Here is a 21,254-nt window from a genome sequence, read left to right as displayed (position 1 = left end):
TTACGACTAAGGCGATTTTCGTAATTATTTTTATTAGTTAACAATCGCTGATTAACAACTGCGTACAACAATTGGGTCAGCTTTAAAATACTGATAATATAATCTACAGGTCTTGAGGTAGACAAGACGCAAGCTGCGATCGAAAGTTTTCAATGAATTCATAAAAATCGTCGTCGTCGTCATCATTTGCTCAGATCAGGTGATTCCGTCTCCTCCATACTCCCTACGATTATAATATTATAATGCAAATCTTAATAATACGTCTTATACTTATCGGTATTCTAGATTTCACGTTTTTATTTTATTTTTCGGATTTTACTAACAAAAGAAAACTATATCGTATTATCTAAATGTTGTTTGAACTTCGGATGATACTAACTAAAATCTAAATGCGTATCGCATTGTTACCTGCACTGTAATATCACTATTTATTCAATAACCCACGGTAGGTTCTGATACAGTTTCAGAAATATGTGTACTGCAATTCTTTTTTTCTCCATGTTAGAAAAAAACATCGTAATCCAATCGGACTTCAGCATTACGTTTTGCTTTCATAGGAACCTTTTTCTTTGTAATTTATAGTTATGACCTAATTGATTTGACCTCGGTAACTGATTGATTTTGACTAATTCACATAATCAGGGTTGGCGCTAAATTATAAATCGACGAGTCGGAAATATTTGTTAGCTTTTTTTTACGATCCATTTCTTTTCTTGGGATAGGCGATATCAGATTATAATTGACAATTGTTATCTCCGATGATTGTCAACCGATGTGTAACAACTACCTGATCGCTCGAATTTGGAACACCGCGATGGATTTCACGATACAAAATCGAACGTCAATCATAAAAAATCGGTCAAGTGGGGTACGTTTTGACTTCTTTTTTCCTTCACACCTGAATCAGATCTGAGAAATTCTTATTCAAGATTTTTTTTTTTTTTTCATTTTAGAGACTTGGCATTTTAGTGATATTCTACTCTTTTTGTATTTTTAGGAATCTTGTGAAACTTTTCGCGGAAAGTAATAACGCGATGATTTGATTCGGATTTTATTGAAAGTTTCAATTTTTTGCTACGCAAATTTTCTAAAATATTTTTCAGTGACTGTGTTCCAATTTCGACCGATAATCCAATACATATCTACTGAAATTTTTTCACATGGGTGATTATTCGGTAATTGGAGTATATAAGGAATGTCTCAACACCTTTATCAGATGTTTCTGTCCTAAATACCTTAATCACTAGTAATAATCATCGACGATGTTCAATAATCTATACATTTATATAACAAATTACAACAGTTTTACTATTAAAAATAGGTACATAAATAATCAAACATATTCAGATATGTTATGTATATATATCGATAACTTTCGATCATTACTTGGTAGGTAAAAATTACTGTACAACATTTTATTTATTTCTTTTCTTTTGTTTCGTCAATATTAATTTGTCTAGAGTTCCACCTTATCGAAAATCTCTTACTTTCTTTCGTCGGGCTCCTTTTCGATAGTGACATTACATTTGCCCGCGTCCGTGTCTTGTTCGGTTTCGTATGCAAGATTCGTGCTTCCGTTCTGAAGGTTCTTTTTACAGTTGCTCGTGTCGTCGGTTCCCGTTTTTTCAACCGCGAGTTCGTTTTTGTTTTTACCGATGACTTCGGTATTCTCTACCTCGTCAATTTTCTCTATCCTGTCGAGATTCTTGGCGTTCTTGATCGCTTCGATTTCTTTCGCCTCGGAGTCCTGCGTTTGAATATCGGAGACTTCCGATTTTATCTTATCAGTTCCATCGTTGGAAAAGGCTTTGTTTTCAGAACCGTAAGAAATCTTATCGTCCCGCTTTTCCTCCTTCTCTTTGTAACCCGATTTCTCCGTCAATTCGACCGGTCCTTGATCGGCAACCTCGGCGTCCCTCTTTTTCGGCTTCTTTTTAACGATATCGTTACCCTCGACCTGCGGTCTTTTTCGCAGATACAGTCGGTTGAACAAGAAATAAACGATTCCTGTTATACAGGACATTCCACCCAATATTTGGTACGTGGGACGAGTGCCTACGCTCTTCATCAGATAACCACCGATCAGACTTCCCGATCCCTTGCCTAAAATTGAACACAACATTAGGATTAAGAATTTAATATCACGGCCGGGGAATCAGACGTTAAAATTTCGTTGCTCACCAACGCCGTAGTAAAGTCCACCCAAAAGTCCTTGGATCGAACTGTCGGTGGTCGTAGTCGATAATTTGGCAGCGTATGTTACGGCTGCCGTAAAACTTAAACTAGATGTGACGGATTCCAGAGCTTCGAAGTAGAGACACATCCACGGGTTGTAAATTAGGGAGTAGCCTGAAAAGCGATTGTAAATGCGAATAGTCGGTAAATTTTGGACGAAGTTTCGACACGTAGATGAAAAAGGGGAGTTCGTCGTTGCTCACCGACTAGTCGGACGGCGTAGAATATGAAACCGATAAAAAGCACGTTTGCGTGCCCGATTTTTTCGATTATCGGACCCGACATGGCCAGTAACGGGATTCCAGCGATTCCTCCGACCGTTATTGTGATGCCCATCAGCGATCTAGAGCCACCCAAGTCTTGGATCAGCCAGAAAAGGAACGATTCGATGTAACCCCAAGCGGTTCCTGGAAAACAAAAAAAACAAACAAACAAACGTCAATTAGAAGTGATCAGTGCATCGTCTGAAAGATAAACAGACATCGGCAATTCCGTGGAAAAACCTACAATTGTATGTACCGAGTTTCTCCTCTTTTTTTTTCTTTTTTTTTTTTTTTTGTACACACGATGAATGCGAATGTTATAATTTAACTATTTGTTCGTGCGTTAAAGCGAGACGGAAGTTAAGCGATATATGATCGTTACGTAATATCCGGTTATTGTTGACACTGCCTCGTGACGTTGTCATTGCCAGTATGTGTGTTCGCGGTCAATCGTCGGAGTTACCTCGCTAACTTTAACAGACCGCTTCGATTCGTGATCGAGTACCTTTATACTTTGGTAATTTCGCAGTAGCTATATTTGTACATGCATATTATACTCGAAAGAAAAAAAGGACATCGCTATTCCACGCACGGATATCACGCGAATGACATTGGCACGAGTGAATTATTATGACAAAAGCGGACCAGCCGAGGATTATAACTCAAAAAAATTCAACGAACAGATACCACCGACATCCACTACACCGCTGAAGTATTCGTTCTTTTTTTGCATCCGATTGAAAAAAAAGTAACATGCGGATGTGCACACTCATGTAATGACGTTCGCGAATTACTTACCTAAAATGAAACAAGCGATGAAAAGAGCTACGAGTTCTACGTTTTTTAGAACGCCCAAAACGTCGCTCACAACGTTTTTGGCCGGTGCCTTGAACTCGAGACTCATGGAGAGCATGAGGATACCAGACATTATCTTGAGACCAGCGTAGAGGTAAAAAGCCGGTCTGAAGTGGTAAACAAATGGAATGAATGTGATTAGTTGTCGGGTTAAATTATCCAAAAATTAGCTGTTTGACGATCGTCAAAATTGCCGGTTATCGCGAACGACGACTCACCTAAAATCTGTGTACTCTTTACCACTGCTGACGTAATCGATTAGCATCCCCGAAAGCGGCGAAGATATCATACCGCCTATGCTACCGTAGATTCTCTGTAATCCGTAATCCGCTTTTTGTTCCCTCAGAATGGCTATAACGGCACCTTCGAACATTGCGAACGCGGTGCCTCCGATCATCCCTAAAAAAGAAGATGAACCGAAACGACCGAAGTCAGTTTGAAATTTCTAAACAATTTGAAATTCGTATTATTTTCATGAAAAACTCACCAATGAAAACCCTTATCACGAGATACAACCAAAAAGTAAGTTTGATGTTGTATTCGATTACGGTTTCCGTGTTCGAGCAGATATCTTTTCTAGCTGCTGTAACGACGCATCTTTTGCTGCATCCTTCCATGTAAAGTGATTTATAGACATCGACACCGTTGGTGTAATTAATCAGCGGTACGGTGAGTGCGATTTTTTGTTCTTTCCTGTCCGGATTGGCACATTTCAATTTCTGAAATCCGTAATTTCCGGTCCAAGATATCGCCTCTGATATGTACTGACGTTTCGCTTCGAGAATGTCGATGTTCGTAGCGTTGAGTAGTTTTAGTTTTGATTTATAGCCACGATGATTGATATTGTCGTTGCTTGAATTTGTCTGCGAAAAGATTCAACGAAATATATTACACATTGGCAACGATTACCACAAAGTACAAAATTTAACGCTCTGGTTTTTTTTTTGTTCTCACCGTAACTCCGAATTCTCCGAATGCACAATTGGTCTGATTCAACGTGGCGTTTGACTCGGTGCAAGAAAATTCGTAAAGTTTACTCGTTGGGAAGAAATAAGTACTTTTTGAAAGCTGTCTTATGGAGGTCTTGTAGAATTCATTATTTGCCAGTAGACGACGTTCCCTCACGTCTTCTTTCGCTTTGTTAGCCTGATAATGAACCGGAACAAAATACATTACAAATCGAATAAAAAAAAAAAAAAAAAAAACAAACTGATATGTCGTCGAAGTTGTTATACAGCAATTGCGTTTTCTTTTGTGTTTTTTTTTTTTTGTTATGAAGCCTTGTAGGTTTTTTATTATCTGAGCTAAAGGACATATCGAACGAGAGAGAGTTTGTCCTTCCTAGTTGAAGATGAAAGAAATACACGAGCTGCAGGGATATTGTTTTTCCAAGATTCCATGGATCATGATGCGGAAATAAAAAAATCAGGAAAATGCCAAGGCGAAATTAACGATTACAATCAATTCTCTGTCTTCTTCGAACAAAATGTGGATTTGACCTTGGAAGCTCTAAGAGTTACGACTGCCAATTACTGGATAAACTCCGCCAAAGTGTCGAATTTCGTACTTCCCAAAGATTTTGTGGACAGATTTGCGACGTCATTGAAAAATTTTTCTTGGACTTCGTTTAAAAAGTTCAAAATCAACTATTCTGTAAATCGATAGATTTTCGCTCCCTGCCCAATCAGATATACTGACCTGAGGTAATTCAGATTTCGATATGGTGTACTTGAAGGAGACATTCGAGCCGGTCGCAAGATCGAAATGTCTAACCGTGTACGCTCTGGCGGCCAGTATCGCCTCTACTTCGGTGTTGTTGTGCAAATCCGCGTGGCAAATATATCTGAGAATTAAAAAATGACGAATTAATCGTCGGGTTCAAAGTACCCCGGTTCGCTTGTGCTCGGCAAATCGTCCTCTTCGAAAGAGTAAAAATCCACGCGTAAAAGTGCGATTGAAAATTTTCTCATCGTCATCGCGATTGCGTATACATCGAGAATTATCCCTCGGGTGACCTTGTACCGTTGCCCCGTATCGTATGGAACAAAAACAATAATACCGAACATGGTTCAACGCACCCGCAGCTTTCCATGTTCGTGTTTATTTCCGGCACCAATTGAGTCTCGCAGGGATTCGCCTGACTCATAGTGTAAACCAGGTCGCCGTTCGCACCCGGACAACCGAGATCCATGACGACTCTTTCCGGAAATTTGACGGTCACTCTTCCCACGGGAACTAGGAGGAGTAGAAGGGCCGCTGCCCCACCGAGGGAAGAAAATACGCAGAGCAAAATCTGGAACGGTAAGTGTCATCTGGTAATTATTCTTTCGAAAGTTTCCTCGTAGAGAAAAGAGCGAAACAACACATGTTGTCCACTGTTTAATCACCTTGAAATTGCCAATCCGGTCGGCAACCATCCCTGCCAACGGTGGCATCACAATCGCTACGACGGGGGTCACGGCGCTCATTATCGCAGTTTCCTCGACATTTATGCCCAACTCTCGCATGTGGATTGTCAGGTATGGATAAAGAACGAAGAGTGCTGTGCATTGGAAAAACAAAGAAATAATGAAGGAGAGAAAATCGGAAAACAGAAAAGAAATATCTTCCGAAAATTCGTTCTTTTTTTTTTTCTGCAGCAATCGGGCTTTCTCTTCTCAATTATATTAGACGAGAATATAACGGCTAAGCTCTTGCAACATTTCTGAAATAAAAAGAACAAAATATTCCTATGCAGCATCCGTCGAAACTCGTGAAATGCTACTTTATTACTCTAAACTTGTGATTCGATTTCTCCAGTAAAATTCCCATGATCCGTACTATTTTCGTGTAGATACGATGAATTATTTTCAACTCATGAGGTGATGCCATCTCGGTAGATAACATTAAAAAGCTTGACGTGTCTCTGTAACGTATGTTGAACGTGAAACTAGGTAATTTATCATTGGCGTTTCAAAAATCGAACACTGGCAGGCCTCAGTTATGAACTCCGCGCGGTCAATTCACCTTGAACTTGACTGTATAGCTAATTCAAATCTTTCGAATTTGTTTACATCAGCATATTACCGTTTGGCAAACGTCCCATATACGTACGCCGCAAAGTAAGTCTCTTTATCCATCAATTTCATCCGCGCAAACGAGACAAGTGGAACGCAAATCGGTTCCCGCGAGTGGAAGTGGAAAAAAAAAAAATACCAAAAAAATAAAAAAAAAAAAAAAACGAACAAAATGAAACAGTAAAGATATTATAAAATGTGATGGATCATCATCGGTCGGTCGTAGTTGGTCAGTCAAGTCACCGCTTGCTTAAAATCAAATAAGGCGATCTGAGAAAAAAAAAAAAGAAAAAAAAACTTTCCGAAGAGCCGAGGGGTTAGAGCCAGAAAAAGACCGACATCAAGCAGCTTGGCACAGATATTTGAGCAAAATAAATTGCGTTGCGGTTTAATATCATGATTGAGTGACAGCCAAAGGCGATGTTTGTTTGGATGAATTTTTTTTTTATTTAAAAAAATAAATCGCAAACAAAAAGGATAAAATTGCGCGATCAAGTCGAAGGAAACTAACAACTTGAATTTCGTAGCGAATTCGTTTTTGTGTAAACTAATTGTAAGTAATTTCGTTGGTTTGTTCTGCCGTTTGAAATTTTTTACAATAATTAGATAGACCCGCGGGTTTCAGCCACACCGATACCAATTGTGAACATTTGTTTTGGTGCCTAATTTTTTTTTTTTTTGTTGTTACTTTTTATCGCACGAAGTTGACTAAACAATTACATACAATTTTTCCTCAATTTTCTATTCAACGTTAGAATTGCCTTGAAAAATGTATTACAAGTGAGGTGTAATTGGCAACGCAATTGGACCGAGGTGACCAAAACCGGTACGCTTCTATGCCCTAAGTTTATAAAAATATAATCACAACTCACTGGATGATTGTACGAAAAATAGTAACTTCAGGGGAAGTAACTCTTTGTGCTGGAAATCCTTGATTATCCGCCTGAAGAAACTCTTGATAATCGTCATCTTGACGGTTTTTGTTTTATCCTTTTTTTTTTTTTTTTTTTGTTCGTTACTTTTCAAATCGTGCTGATCGCGGGGGTTAGAAATTTCGTTGAATAATGTGGAAAGAAGACAGCGCGGCTGCAGGAGCGAAAATTTTGTTTCCTTCCGGATTAAATGTACGATCAGACCATCACGTCCTTTCTCGATCTCCACGTCATCGTTGCAATTTTCGGTCTATCTGGAAATAAAAATTAAAAAAAAACATTTCGAAACAATCATAGCAGTTGGCGTATACCTGTAATCCACATGTATTGGGAGTGTGGTATATTTTTCAACTTTGGCCCGCGGTGAATCCCCAAAATGATATTCGGAGAGAAAATATCGGCGTACAAGTATAACGATGAAGGATTATTGCACACGTTTCGTAAAAAACGATAAAAGAAAGTAGAAGAAAAAATACATGAATACAGACGCACACGAACGCACGAGAGTAAATAAATTCGGCATGTAATTATCACGCAGAGATTAATCCGCGAAAGAAAAGTCGGCAACAAAATTCCAGCGTGCAAAAATAACGCGTCTTCAAGTACATCATAAATATATACGTTGGTCAAATATATTATTGTATTATGTATCTACGCATTTGTACGTATACGTATGTACACGTGTGTATTTATGCATTTATGTACGTAAGGTGTGAATTAAGGCGGTTATAACGTGTCCTCGAAAAATAATATTCTTGGTCCGCCAATTTAAGAGTTTGTTGATTAAAGCTTCCTTTTTTTTAAACGTTAAAACGCGGACCGTGATACGACTATTAGTCTTAATTTCGTATCGCCCTTGTATCAATCTATTATGTCATTACAATAATTCCGGATATTCATTATTATTATTTAATATCGTCATTCTCGGTATTCTCAATTTCATGATTTTTTGTTCTCGTAACACAGTATTCCGTACGTGTCGTCGTTACTCCGCCAGGTGGAGGATAAAGTTCGCGTAGAAGACTTGACCCCGCGATCAAAGTTGACATTTTTTCCGTCGTCAATGCAATTATAGCTCGTTAGGGGGTCGCGAATAATAAAAATTCCGTTTTCCCCCAGTTTCATTTGGTTTCCCGATATTTTTCCGGATTCAAGATCTGATGCACAGGATCCACGAAATGTCGAGGTATACAACTAATTGTAAAGCAAAAAAGAAGGAGAAAAATTTCATAAAATTTTGTACTTCAAAGTCTTCGTTAAAACGCATACGATGTTCAATGACGACCTTTAATCGCAAATCGAAGAATCGACATTGGAGCTGCGCCCAGTTGGTCTTACGAGCGATGAGGTACGAAGTTTTGTCACGATTTTTAATGACCCAGACATCAATGGCGTGCGACAGCCATTGCCCCTGAAATCCGTAGGTTGTGTGCACGATGGTCATGCATACCGTTAAATTTTACGTAACATTGAATCGTATCGCATACGATTAAAAAAAAAAAAAAAAAAAAAAAACGACCTGTTTGTAGGCAGATTTACAGCGCGCGATTAGGAAGAGCGATGCCTGGCCATCGCACGTGATTTTCAATGTCGCGTTTGCGCGGTGCTGTTTCAGTGTACGGCTTGAATGAAGAAAAAAAAAAAAAATCAACCATGCGAATTCAATTTCGGGATGCAGGCGATCTGCAAATCGCTGAATATCAAAGATTCGTTTTCTTCCCACTCTGGTTCAATTGTAGTCGTGGAATTCAATTAGAATCAGCGATCGCGTTAATTAACGTACTTATCATTATATTCTTTTTATCGCAAATATCTTCGGCGCAGCACGCGTAACCGTAGCCGCATGTTATATGTACGGTAAATTCTGCTGCACCTGCGGCATCGTTTCAAAACAAATTTGCACAGGTGTGATATAGATACGAGTTGTTCAACGGATCTAATGCACTTGACTACGTTGCGTCGTATTCCGTATTACTGCGGAACTAAATCTTTTTGTTCTTCTTGATAATTTCAGATTTTTGGCTTTGACTTATCAATTGCGAGTCTACAGTTTCTGCCATTCGATCCGAAATTTCCAGGTAAAAAATCCTTGTAAAATGCAAGGATGACAATGAGCTATTTTTTCCCCACCCCCTAGCTGAGCTGCATTCAAAAATTAAAAGAGCTTGATCGATCGTTTATCTTAATGGCCGATCGACCTTATCAGATTTATTTTTCTGTAAGTACATCACGAATACTTGTACATATTTTTTGAGCTGGTGGCGTAATCACGAAATATTCGGTTCGTGTGTCCGTACGTGCAATGGAAAAGAAAAAAAGATGAAAAAAAAAAAATATATTTGAACAGCACTATTCGAAATCCGCCGACCTTTGCCGAATGCGCGTTATGCAATTCCCACTTAATTATACGTGCGAATATAGCGTTGTATCTACCTAATAGAGAATGAATAATTTTCGAAAATTGCGCCAGTCATCAGAATCCGTTAAAATCCATTCACCCATTCACTTTACTTTGTTATGTTAATTAAAAATCTACGAGAATAATTATGGACGAAAATCGATCACTTATCCAATCATCTGCGGCACGCTGACGGTTTCTTTCAATCAATCGGTATTCTTTCGAATTCCCATACAACCGGGTATCATGGTAATTCGTCGAGAATATATGTATATTGTTCAATTTTTTATTCTATCATCGCTACAATGAGATCGCACACCGCACACCACGAAATACGGACGAATTCGACACACGTTGAAAATGTTTCCATCTTGTTTGTTTTTTTTCCGTCGTTTTTTCTCAACCTGCCACTTAACAGTATCCTCTGTTGGACTCGAATAGGTTCGTTATGGCCTCTGAAAATTACGAAATATGTCCGATTCGCGTCGGGTGAACATCATTAATCGTTCTCTCATTCGTTCATTCATTTTGACGTACGAAATATTAATTCTTCTCCAGTACTGCAACGTGTATTGGATAATTCCCTTGTTAATACCGCGGTAATTTTTTTGTGAAAACCGTTTTCAAAATCCGGAAATAAATTCACGCACGTCGTTAATCATGATTAAATGAACACAACGACAGAGAATACAAATTGAACGATGAAAATATTTTTACAAATAGCGTAACTCGAAATTGTACAGATGAAAAGACGCGTGTGCTAAATCGAAAGAAGAAAAAATAATGATGATGATTTTCTCCCCTCCAATCATATCGGAAGCGTGTAATCTCGATTGTAAATGTCAGGTGTTCGAGTGCACGTGGTAAAGTTTATGTTTAAAAATTGCAGACGATGTATGTTATCGAAAGTCTCAGCATTCCACCGTACATGTCAGCGCGCGTATGGGTATACGGATATACGACACTCGTTCAACATTAGCTCTACGATTTCTTTTGTCTTTTTCAAACACTAATTGAGTTTCAAGCACGATAAAATAGATACATAAAAAACATACTTGTCGCAAAAGTTTATGCGTGGAGGCATACGCAAAACGATAAAGAAAAAATCATCGATCACTTCCTGGAATAATTCAAGTAAATTATTTCGAATTTCAAATCTTGGAGGATGAGATAAAAGAGGAAGTTTAGAATAATTTGATAAGAAAAGCTAACAATTTGCAAAGACTCGATCGCATCTGCGTAGAAATTGAAAAATGCATAGATCCGGTTTTCCTCAATTCAATGTTTAAATTTTCCACGTCAATAATATACAGGTGTATACCTCGAAATATATTTCACTCTCAGATTATAGCAAACGTTATTAGAATTAGTTGAGCAAAAAGGACGCGACAAAATTATTATTCTGATTATTGTTGTCGTTATTATAACTATTGCGTAACCACAGTTGGGAAAATAACACGGAAAATAAGGCCTTGTGAGTTTGTGGAGCTGTTAAGTTGAGTGTTAACAACCGTCTTCCTGACAAAGATATTATGTTCTATATACATAGCTGGTGCATCAAATGATGTGCTGTAGCTGATGTGGTATGCGCAGGTATGTAACAAAGAAAACAAAGAAAACAAAAGCGAAATTACAAATGAAGAAAAAAGGGAAATTGAGAGTATAACGCGCGTCTATTACGTTTTAAAGCCGTTTAACCTTATACCTACGTGAGAAAAAGGGAAGATGACGTTATTTTATTTCTTCACTTGTTCGCTTCAGCTTTCATGCGGCATTTGCACCGCTGAAATACCCAAAATATCCGATTACCGGATTCATCATTGAAATCGGTTGAAAATAATAAAAAAATCTCGTCCTTCAAGTTTATCGATTTTTTATGCGATATCTTTTGTATCACTTCGAGCCGGTATACTGGAAGAGTTTCGCACCGACCGTCTTTTCACTTTTTAAAATTACCCATTTTTCAACTCCAGCTTTTCCGAACGATTTTCGTTTTTTCCGTCTTGCATTCCGATCACTACGAAAACACGTGAAAATAATTAGGCACTCTTTCAACATCGGTTTGGGTGGCCTTTTTCGGCGATTACGACCCCATAACGTAACGGATAAAAGTAGAGGATGAGATGTACAGGTACAACGTATATGAATACGAGCACTTAAAAATATAATTATATAGCGCGCGCTTACGTAAAAGGCTAGAATTTAAATACCAGACAGTGCAGTGTTCACTCATGCAGTTATGCAGAAACATAAATTGTATAGATTAACGACGTGCAGTCTATGAACCGTGGCACACATCTTTCATCTTCCACATTTTATTTTAATTGTTTTCATCTTTTCTCAACCGGCACAATGATGAATCAGAAACGTCTTCGGTTAATTTACCTGCGATCGAATCTTTCGCAGACCAGGTGAAACCTCACCAGATTTTCGTGTCAAACTTCACACCCTATAGGTTCGGTAGGCGTCTCAGGAAGCTGCGAGAATTTTTTTTATTCGTTTTTCCTTCGAGTCATAGACGGGGGTTGGAAGAAATCGAATCGATTCCACGTATGCGGGACTCTTGTGAATAGAAAACATAAAAAATTGAATTTTTCAATTCATTGGTTTCAATATTTTTTTGAGCACACTATTTTACAGAAAATGATTTCGCAATATTTCATCCAGTCAAAATAATTTTCAGCTAATCTTACACCGCGTGAGACATGAACGTATAATTCCGAAATTACGATTGTGTAATGATAAATGCGAGGATAAAAGAATTGATGAATAAATTAAAATTCAATGTTCTTGAAAACTATACGTGTTGTGACTGCAACAATTCATTTTTTACGATATCCACTGCTTGTGAAATACATAAGAGTATCCCACTCATCCAGACTCACGCATATAAGTACGTACTTGACTTTCGACTACCACCACAAGGTGTAAATAAGAAGACCGTAAAACGACGTTTTGGTACATCCACTTTGAAGGACGAGGCGTTGAATCCAATTTTTTGCTCTCGTTGGCGAGACCTGGACCTAGTATCTCCTCGTTATCGTGAACAAATACCTTTAATATTAAAAAAACAAGAATATCGAGAAAATCTTTTTCAACTTTTTTCTCGTTCGTTCCCCCACCCCCCTGCTCACCTACGCGATCGTTCATTTTATTTCCTCGAAGCCTCGAAGCTGCATCGTAAAAGAGCTCGATTACACCGTTGGTTTTCAAGCTCACAGATGAAATATCCATTACTCGACTATCGCCTTCACCTCCTTGCAGAAATAAGGTTACAATCTCCCGCATACAATCCCTCGCCTCTTATTGTCCGCGCATACCTTTTACGAATCATTTAAATTTGCTGCTAGTTTTTATTCGCTATACGTCGGTCCACGATACCCCCGTTACTTACAATCAGTTACGACGGATAATTATTCCCGCGGAGGTAATAATTTTTCAGAGATCCGCAGAATTTCGTTAAAAACGACGAGGAAATAACTCGACTTATTTCACCGTTGCAACGCCGTGTCTATAATTTTTGCTAATTTTTGGATTGCACATTTCTGCCGTATAATCTGCATTGTCGCGTGCTCCAAATTTCGAGGGCGAACTTTGCGCGCACCTCAACTACTTATCAGCTACGTTTTATATCGCGTACTCGGTACGTGTAATTGAATGTTAAATTTACGCTCGTTTAGAAAATGTTTTGCGGACGTTGAAATTTCCGCGTTGCTCAATTTTCTACGGAGTGTGTGCGGTACCCGCAGCCCGTGAACCGATCAAACGTATTAGAGATACACATAGTTAGGAACGCTTAAGAAATACGATTATATAGTGACAATGATTACCGACGATGATGACGATAATAACGATCGTCTCTATGTACATCGACTAACTTTATAATTGAGCATTCAAAATTTATGCGACAATTTGTTATCGGACGTTGAACTCATCTTGTTGCGCGTCGCGTGCAGGCTCGATATCCTGCACCGATGATAATTTATTCGTAGCGATTATTTTCGGAGGCGCGCGAGACCGACATTCAAAAATTCCTCGTAGCCATTTTAACGCCAGAGATTCTCGACGGTGAAATCAACGGAACAGAAAAAAAAAAAAATCCTTCCAATTTCGCTGGCGATTAATAACATTGTTGATCATCGTCAACGGCGAACCGATTGTATGAAAATTCTGTTCAATCGTATACCTATACTCAGAAACGGAATCACATCATCATTTTGTAATTCGATATCGCACATCAATTTTACTTAATGTCAAATTTTAAGTCTAGGTTAATTACATGTAAGAAAACTTTGAAAATCGCGTTTCAACAGAACGAACGATTTGCTCAATCGAATGTTAAAGATAATTTCTTTCTTTCTTTCTTCTTTTTTTTTCCATTTTTGGTTAAGCGTGGTTATTTCATACGCGGTAGAAAGGATCGGCGATAATGCCTCAATCAAAATTATACGAGCGAAAGCGATCGCTCGATTTATTTATTTTATTTATTCGTTGATGTTTGTTTTTGTTTTTTTTTTCTTCACGTGGTCAAGGCACTCAAAGTTGAAAAAGATTCTTTTGACAGCACCCGTTTTAGATGCCATGTATAACGGAGAACGTGTACTTCGTGATATACCAGAGAGTTATTGGACCCCCAATTATTCATTTTATACGGTTACGTTTGTCTCGTCATTCGGATGTCTGCGGCGCCTGTTGCGCGCGAGTAACGCTCTCAAAACGCGCGTCGCACTCCTCTCCGACAAAACATAATATATTGCTCACTTTTTTTCATCCAATTATCACACCGCGAGAAATCTGTAAAAAAGAAAGGAAAAAAAAAAAAAACAAAAACATCGTATTTCGTACTCAATTATAACGTGCACGATTTTATTTTCCCCCGTTGGCTTCGTCGCGGCATTTCACACCAAGATCATACGGAGCGGGTCGAAGTTTGTTTCGCCTATTTGAAAAAAAAAAAACGGGAAAAAAGTAGGTGTAAAGAAAAACTGACGAGAGGTCGGAAGAAGATGGAAAAAAGTCGGGTCCTCCTAGATTGTAATTTAATCGGCAGGAGGAAATCAAACGTCGCTTATATGTATGCGCCGCATGTGTTGCTGAATCATCTTTCAAAATATGTGCCTACTCTTTTTGCGTACGTAAGTTTCAAAATACAACCCATGAAAGGTTTGCCAACATATTGGCGATATGGGTCGAGTTCGGAGTATGAGGTGAGCCGTGTAGCCACTCGACCTCGTCAGCGAATGTCGTGTCGTTATTCAGGGCCAATATCATTTTGCCGTCACTGATGTGATAATAAATTCGGTGTAATTGATAAGTTTGCAAAAGTTCAGCGGAGTGAATCCGAAGTAAGGGTGTTCGAAAATCTATAAATAGTCGGACTATCGGCGAAGTGATTCGTCGTTTTCTCTGCACCTCGATACCGTAAAAATTTTGTTCCCTTTACGCTGCAGCGTGTAAAACTTCCTTACAACTGTATAAAAAAAGTACGAGAACGTATAAATCAACGAGTAATTATAACAACAATGATAAGAAAACAATTAGAGAAAAATGATCGTTTATTTTTATGACCATCAATTACAGTTATCGGTAATTCTTCTCTTCGATGTACATATGTATAATGCTTACGATACGCGTTCTTTGAAATAGAAGAAAAAAGAGGAATAACAAAATGTACTTGAATTTTTTTTTATTTTTTCCATTCGTACTCTTAACAATTTACGGAGTGAATCACAGCAAACTCCGTGGATGTCAAGAGCTTATACTGCAGTTAGCGAGTGAGTTATATAGCGTAATAATCCGATCATTAGAAGGTGGTACAAAAAAAAAATCAAATTCAGGAGGCTTTTTAACTCGAGAAATTCGAAGATACTGATGAATATTTTTTAGAGAGAGAAAAAAAAAAATTTATTCGCCATGTCGTTGCACTTTGTTGAGGGTGATAAGAAAATTATAATGAAATCGTTATCGCTTCGCAGCAGATTCGTCAAGAATACAACACCGGGTACAACCTTCGAAAGCTATTTTTCTCGGTCATTTATTAAGCGACTACGGATGATTTCGTACTTACGCGCACACGTCATTGTGTGTCAAAAAAGCGTTAATTTTTGCGGTAAACTTAAAAACCGACCGCTTATTTGATTAACGTGTATGAAATACGCGTTGTACCAGCGAAATTCCAAGAAGCTTCGTCTCGAAGTTTGTTTATCTGTTTATCCGCTCGTAATTGTATTAGAATTGAAATTTAACGCGCTGGAATGATCCTAGAAAAAGGCGATCGGGTTTTTACGCGCCGAATCGAGCCGCTCATCGATCATCTCCGATTACGAAACGATCGTAATGATCTTTTTTTTTTCTCTTTCTACCGATTTTTTTTTTTCCCGTCACGATTCTCCCGAACTTTTTCAAATGAAAATATACACCTCCCCAGATGCGTTGATGCGCTTTCGGGACAATTTCGACAAATAAGATGAAGAAGAAAAAAATGATAATTCGGAAATTCGAAAGTGTAATACCCGATTATCGTTTCGCAAAAGTTTCAACCAACACGTACGGCGGATAAAATAATTCCATCGGTCGATCCGCACGATTTTTGGGAGCGTCGATTTTTTTCCGCACCTAGCCGGTATTGCTGCAGTTCTATGTATGTATAGTTTATAGGCACATACACACGTGGGATGTACCGGAGTCTCGTATTTATCGTAATTCATCGGATTTGCGCAATTATAATACCGATCAAGGATATTATATAATCCAGGTGTCCGATTTCCTTGCCTTTGATATAAATTTTACCCTCGTAATGCGACCATGAAATTGTCCATTTATATTTATTTTTGCAATCTATAACTGTTTTACACTACAATAAATCGGTGACTTGTTTTCCTCATCGAATATCCGAACGATTGTGAATTTTTTTTTTTTTTTTTTTCAACAATATTGCAGTGCGTGTAAACAAATAAATATCGTATGTGTGAGGTATAACGTAATATACACATATAATATCATCTACGTTATACACAATGAATATTTTCGCAAACAACACAATAATTAATACATAATCTAAAATTTTCTTTTTCTATCATTTATTCTCAAAATCTGCAAAACAAAATTACATACCGTGCGTATACTTACGATTAGCTATAGTCTTGCAAATATGAGTGAGGAAGGGAGGAGGGGTGAACATTATTCATTATTATACCGTATGATTCGTGCCAATTATCACAGCGATGCAAATCGTCAGTCAAATGTGAGAATCGATCATTTGTTTTTCTCACGACATTATACAACGTTTTATACGACTGATATTTAGTTAGTTGGAACTTCGGTCGGCACCAACACCTCGTGATTTTCAAAAAATACCGCAGTCATACGCGTAGAACGAAAATATTATTCCATTTATCAAAAATATTTATTTGGTTTTTTCGAATTTTTACCTACAGCAAATAGTAATTTTCAAAAACCGCTGTAAAAGAAAAAAAAAACAGGGTTACAGGCGTTGCAGGTAAAAAATATTGATGCGCTCGATTGTCGAGATTTTCGTCGATTAGCATAAACTATAACCGATCGTGAGCCGATGCTACGTGTAGCGTAATAATTATGCCAGATGAAAACATGTCGACTTTCTACATAAAATGTAATGTTTACTTTACGTATACATATATGTATCGCGGTATTTAATTCGTGACGTTATTCGGCTCTAGGTCTTCCGTACGATTAGCTGGATTCGACGTACGGTTTACGAGATAACGATCGGGGCGTGACGTTACAAACCGTAATATCGTCGCAGATCCCGATCGCAGATGATAATAATCGATGGGCATACGACCGCTGCCGTCTAAAACTTGGCGTTCTCGCGGAGTGAAAGCACCGACAGGTTGTGCCGCCTAGGTATGTCCTAAAACACACCATCGCGACGTAGGTAGATACGCCGTAGTAGAGAATATTGTAATCCATGGGTCGAGCCAAAATTTATCAATGAATCTAACCGTCTCCAAACGTTCATCCTGTTTTCATTTCCCCCTCCACGTATGCGTTACGTGGATCGTTGCAACGCGAGATTTGGCGTTCGTTTATGCCTACGAAAACTGTGTACATGGCCGTGCCGCTTTTTCCTTTTTTTTTTTTTCTTCTCCAACCGCAGCCTCAATTCCGTCTAGTGAACCGCGATCCGCCCGAATAGACGAAAACAATTGAAAGTAGAAAATTCTATTTTATTTATGGTACGATATAGGCGGGTACACCTGACGCGCGTGTACGTTATTTACATATATTTTTTTTTTGGCTACGTATACTTGCTTTGTTCGTGTGTTGGGATGATTGTACATACAATAGTGTAAGTAGGCGAGGCCGCGATTATGTGCAAGTATATATTTTGATGACAACGTGCACGGAATTTTCGCTTTTTTTTTTCATCGTGCAATAAAATCAAAATAGAGTAACGCGACGAAGCTTTTGTTGTGTACATGTACGAGTGTGTTTACTAACGCTTCCTTCAGTTTTTTGCCTTCGCGTAAACGAATCGACGATTTTTTCCTCGTCAGAAATGAAATTTCATAATTCTTGGCCCGCATTCGATCAATTTTTTTCTTTACGACGCGGTCCAATCGTGGTATTCGACGACCCGGAGTTCGAACCGACTTCGATGAACCGTATCCAAGGAAATTCGAAAGCCCTGATCTCGTTTCTGAAATTTCGAGAAACTCTCCGGACGATTTCATTCTACGAAAGACCTATGTCAATTATGCACTATGAATTTATTTTATTAGTTAAGAACGTTCGACTGAACTTTCACATTTACACTCCGATAGTTATTGAGACGTGAATTTCATTAGATATACGTGCGTGTACGTTTCAGTCGAAAGAAAATTCGTATCGAGTCGAAGATAAAAATATCTCGCAAGACTCGTTTTTATTCGGTCATCGAGAGACTCCTCGAAGGTAGGACGAAATATCCTCCGGAAGATACATTCTCTCAAGATTGCTACCCGTTGCCGATATTGGTCGATTGATTTCCTTTTCACAAATACATTTCGAAACTCTCGATTTCGCAAGCGAATCAAAGAAAACAAATAAATATATCGCCGATACAATATTATTGCAACTCGATCACTTTTGTAAAATGTGACAAATGATTTTCTCGACGTTTTTCAAGTTCTTCGTTCACCTGAGCGTATGATTAAGAATCCATCCTATGGCACGATGGAGTAAAAATTTTTTCTTTCGGTGAAAATATATAATTCAACTTTTTTACTACAGCGCTGCGACTCTTTCCAACCTCGTTTTGAAGAAGGTCTCGTTAAATTTCTCCAAACTAAGAATAAATGAAAAGAAAAAATTAAAATTAAAAAAACAAACGGTTATCCGACTGAAAAATAATTATCGTTTTTTGCCGAACACTTCCTTATATTATTTCGCGTAGCGAATTACAATTTTTAAGCACTGTCGTATCGACCGTTCTCATTTCTCCCCAACATAAATCTACAATATGTGTATTTGAATCGTGTACACGTACACACCTGCCTATTCGTATAATATACATATATATATAAATGTAATGTAAAAGTGCCCACCGTTTAGTTCTCCGGTACCTACATTACGGTTCGGTTGTGTAGATGAAATATATATACCCATGTATATACGTATGTATTTCGACAGCGCGCGGGATTTATAAATTTAGGTCAAATACTACCGGTACTTATCCGCTCGAATGTTAATATTTATATATATATATATATATATACCTTGCCTATTTCATTTACGTGCGGACGGTGTCTGATTGAAGAAAGGAGATGGCAAAAAAACAACAAAAAAATTTCAAAGAGCTTCGAAAAGATGTAAAATAGTTGGGGCCTCAGAGCCGCGTATAATGTTATTTAAAATTATTTCAGTCACATATATTGGCAGATATTACTTTTTTTCGTTATATCATATACATTCGCGGTAATAGCACGTTACCGGATATGAAATAATAATTTGGCAAAAAAAATTTTGAATGAAAAAACATTTATATTATGATAATTTCGTTTCGCGAGTGAAATGTACGTTTGATGTATCTATAGTACATCTCGAGCTAGCATACTTTCACTTATATTATGTACCTACACTATTTGCAGTCGAGAGAAAAGATATGCCCGAATGAAATAGAAGCAGAATTAACATTTTTTCGGCTGATATATGCACGATATAATTGGCCATGATCGTATTTTTATCATTTTATAATTTTCTCTCTTACCGGCTCTTCGCAGTTTTTTGAAACTAACAATTAAACGCAGAGTTAGAACGCAGGAACTATTTTACTTTTTTTTTTTTCAACGTGCCGAAAAACGTTCGAAAAATTGTAAGTAATTCCAGGACGATAGCTGGGCGCGAAGTGTACGATTTTAAATCGAATTTTTCTGCACGAGAGATGGCGAATAGGTACACGGCTGGCGACGAATAGAAAAAGCCGAAACGAAAACTGGCGGTAAATTAAAATTTACGCGCGTCAGATCGATCACGGCTGTCGCGTATCGCGTTAAATGGAAATATGATTAGCTAGTTGTATGAGCGAAAATGATTATGTTAGAAAGGGGAAATAGATTCAGCGGAATCGTTTAGCGATGAAATTTATCAGAGAAACTTCTTACCTTCCGAATTATTCGATTACAAGTAATCCGATGATGATAAAATACTTGGTTCACTCAATATATAAAATTGTGACAATTGTACGTATATGCGTCAATAATTCGTCACTCGCACTGATCGGTGATTACCGATTGAATTTGAAAAATGTCAATCGTTTAAAATCCTTCACGACTTATTATCCATATATTTCAAATTCATTCGAAAAAGTTCGCAATCGATGGCGCGCAGATTATTTAAATGTTCAATTATATATCCTAATCGACTTTTCGCGGTATCGGGATAGCACTGTTCGAATTTGAATTAAAAAAAAAAGAAACCACTCGAACTGACGAAGAAGACGTTTCGACGAAGATTTAAGAAAATACGACCAACTCGTACCGCTTGTTGCGCATTCTTTTTCAAATCGTAATAAAAAGAGCATTCATGATCAACCGTAATACCATCGTTAGAGAAAAACAATCGATTGATAGGGGAAACGGGAAATGTTAATTTATATTTTATTTAAAATCGTGTACAATAATCGTGATTGTAATTAAATCTTTTGTACTCGTAGGTTGAATTATCGGAGCGCGTGAAAATTGATAAAATGAATTATTGTAAACATATATATATATATGTATATATTTATGTAATTTTGCAGAGCAATAATTGGGTCTGCACACTGCGGTGCCAGTCGCGCGACTGACTGACTGAATTTATCCTCTATTGTAACTGGCGAGTTGACTTCGGCTAGCTTCAGCTTTGGCTTTTACGATGGGTCTTGTCCTGTAAGCTAACTACGGCTATACCACTGCAGGGTACTTACTCTTCTCTTCTGCAGCTCTTGCGTCAAAACTTATTTTCTAATCACCGAAACCAATTGTACAGAGGCGTACCGTATGTTTCTTATACCTGC

General features: G+C 37.9%; 1 protein-coding gene across 2 annotated transcripts; it reads right to left on the bottom strand.

The window, feature by feature from the left end:
* Window positions 1–15: 15 nt before the first annotated feature.
* Window positions 16–21,050, bottom strand: LOC105691281. 2 transcript variants are annotated; one of them, XM_012409649.3, is made up of 12 exons: window positions 20,362–21,050; window positions 7,282–7,595; window positions 5,741–5,895; window positions 5,432–5,646; window positions 5,052–5,196; window positions 4,308–4,499; window positions 3,841–4,216; window positions 3,572–3,752; window positions 3,297–3,460; window positions 2,439–2,642; window positions 2,182–2,349; window positions 16–2,103 (listed from the first exon to the last, which is right to left on the bottom strand). In XM_012409649.3, exons 2-12 carry the CDS (start codon window positions 7,376–7,378, stop codon window positions 1,484–1,486), a joined length of 2,517 nt encoding a protein of 838 aa, XP_012265072.2. In that variant the 5' UTR covers window positions 7,379–7,595; window positions 20,362–21,050; the 3' UTR covers window positions 16–1,483. The 2 variants fall into 2 exon arrangements, with proteins under 2 accessions (XP_012265072.2, XP_020711220.2); XM_020855561.2 differs by having other exon boundaries at window positions 7,282–7,591.
* Between the last annotated feature and the right edge of the window lie 204 nt (window positions 21,051–21,254).

This window comes from Athalia rosae, chromosome 3 (genome assembly GCF_917208135.1).
Source record: "Athalia rosae chromosome 3, iyAthRosa1.1, whole genome shotgun sequence".
In the NCBI taxonomy this organism is placed as follows: Eukaryota; Metazoa; Arthropoda; class Insecta; order Hymenoptera; family Athaliidae; genus Athalia; species Athalia rosae.
The sequence above is the reverse complement of the archived record's forward strand: the minus strand, read 5'-3'. Positions and strand labels throughout refer to the sequence as shown.

Coding starts and splice junctions, on each gene's coding strand:
- LOC105691281 (XM_012409649.3), bottom strand. CDS start 7,378: ATGACGATTATCAAGAGTTTCTTCAGGCGGATAATCAAGGATTTCCAG. Junction 5,896..7,281: donor ATTTTTCGTACAATCATCCA/GTGAGTTGTGAT, acceptor TCCAATGCACAG/CACTCTTCGTTCTTTATCCA. Junction 3,461..3,571: donor AAAGAGTACACAGATTTTAG/GTGAGTCGTCGT, acceptor TTACCACTTCAG/ACCGGCTTTTTACCTCTACG.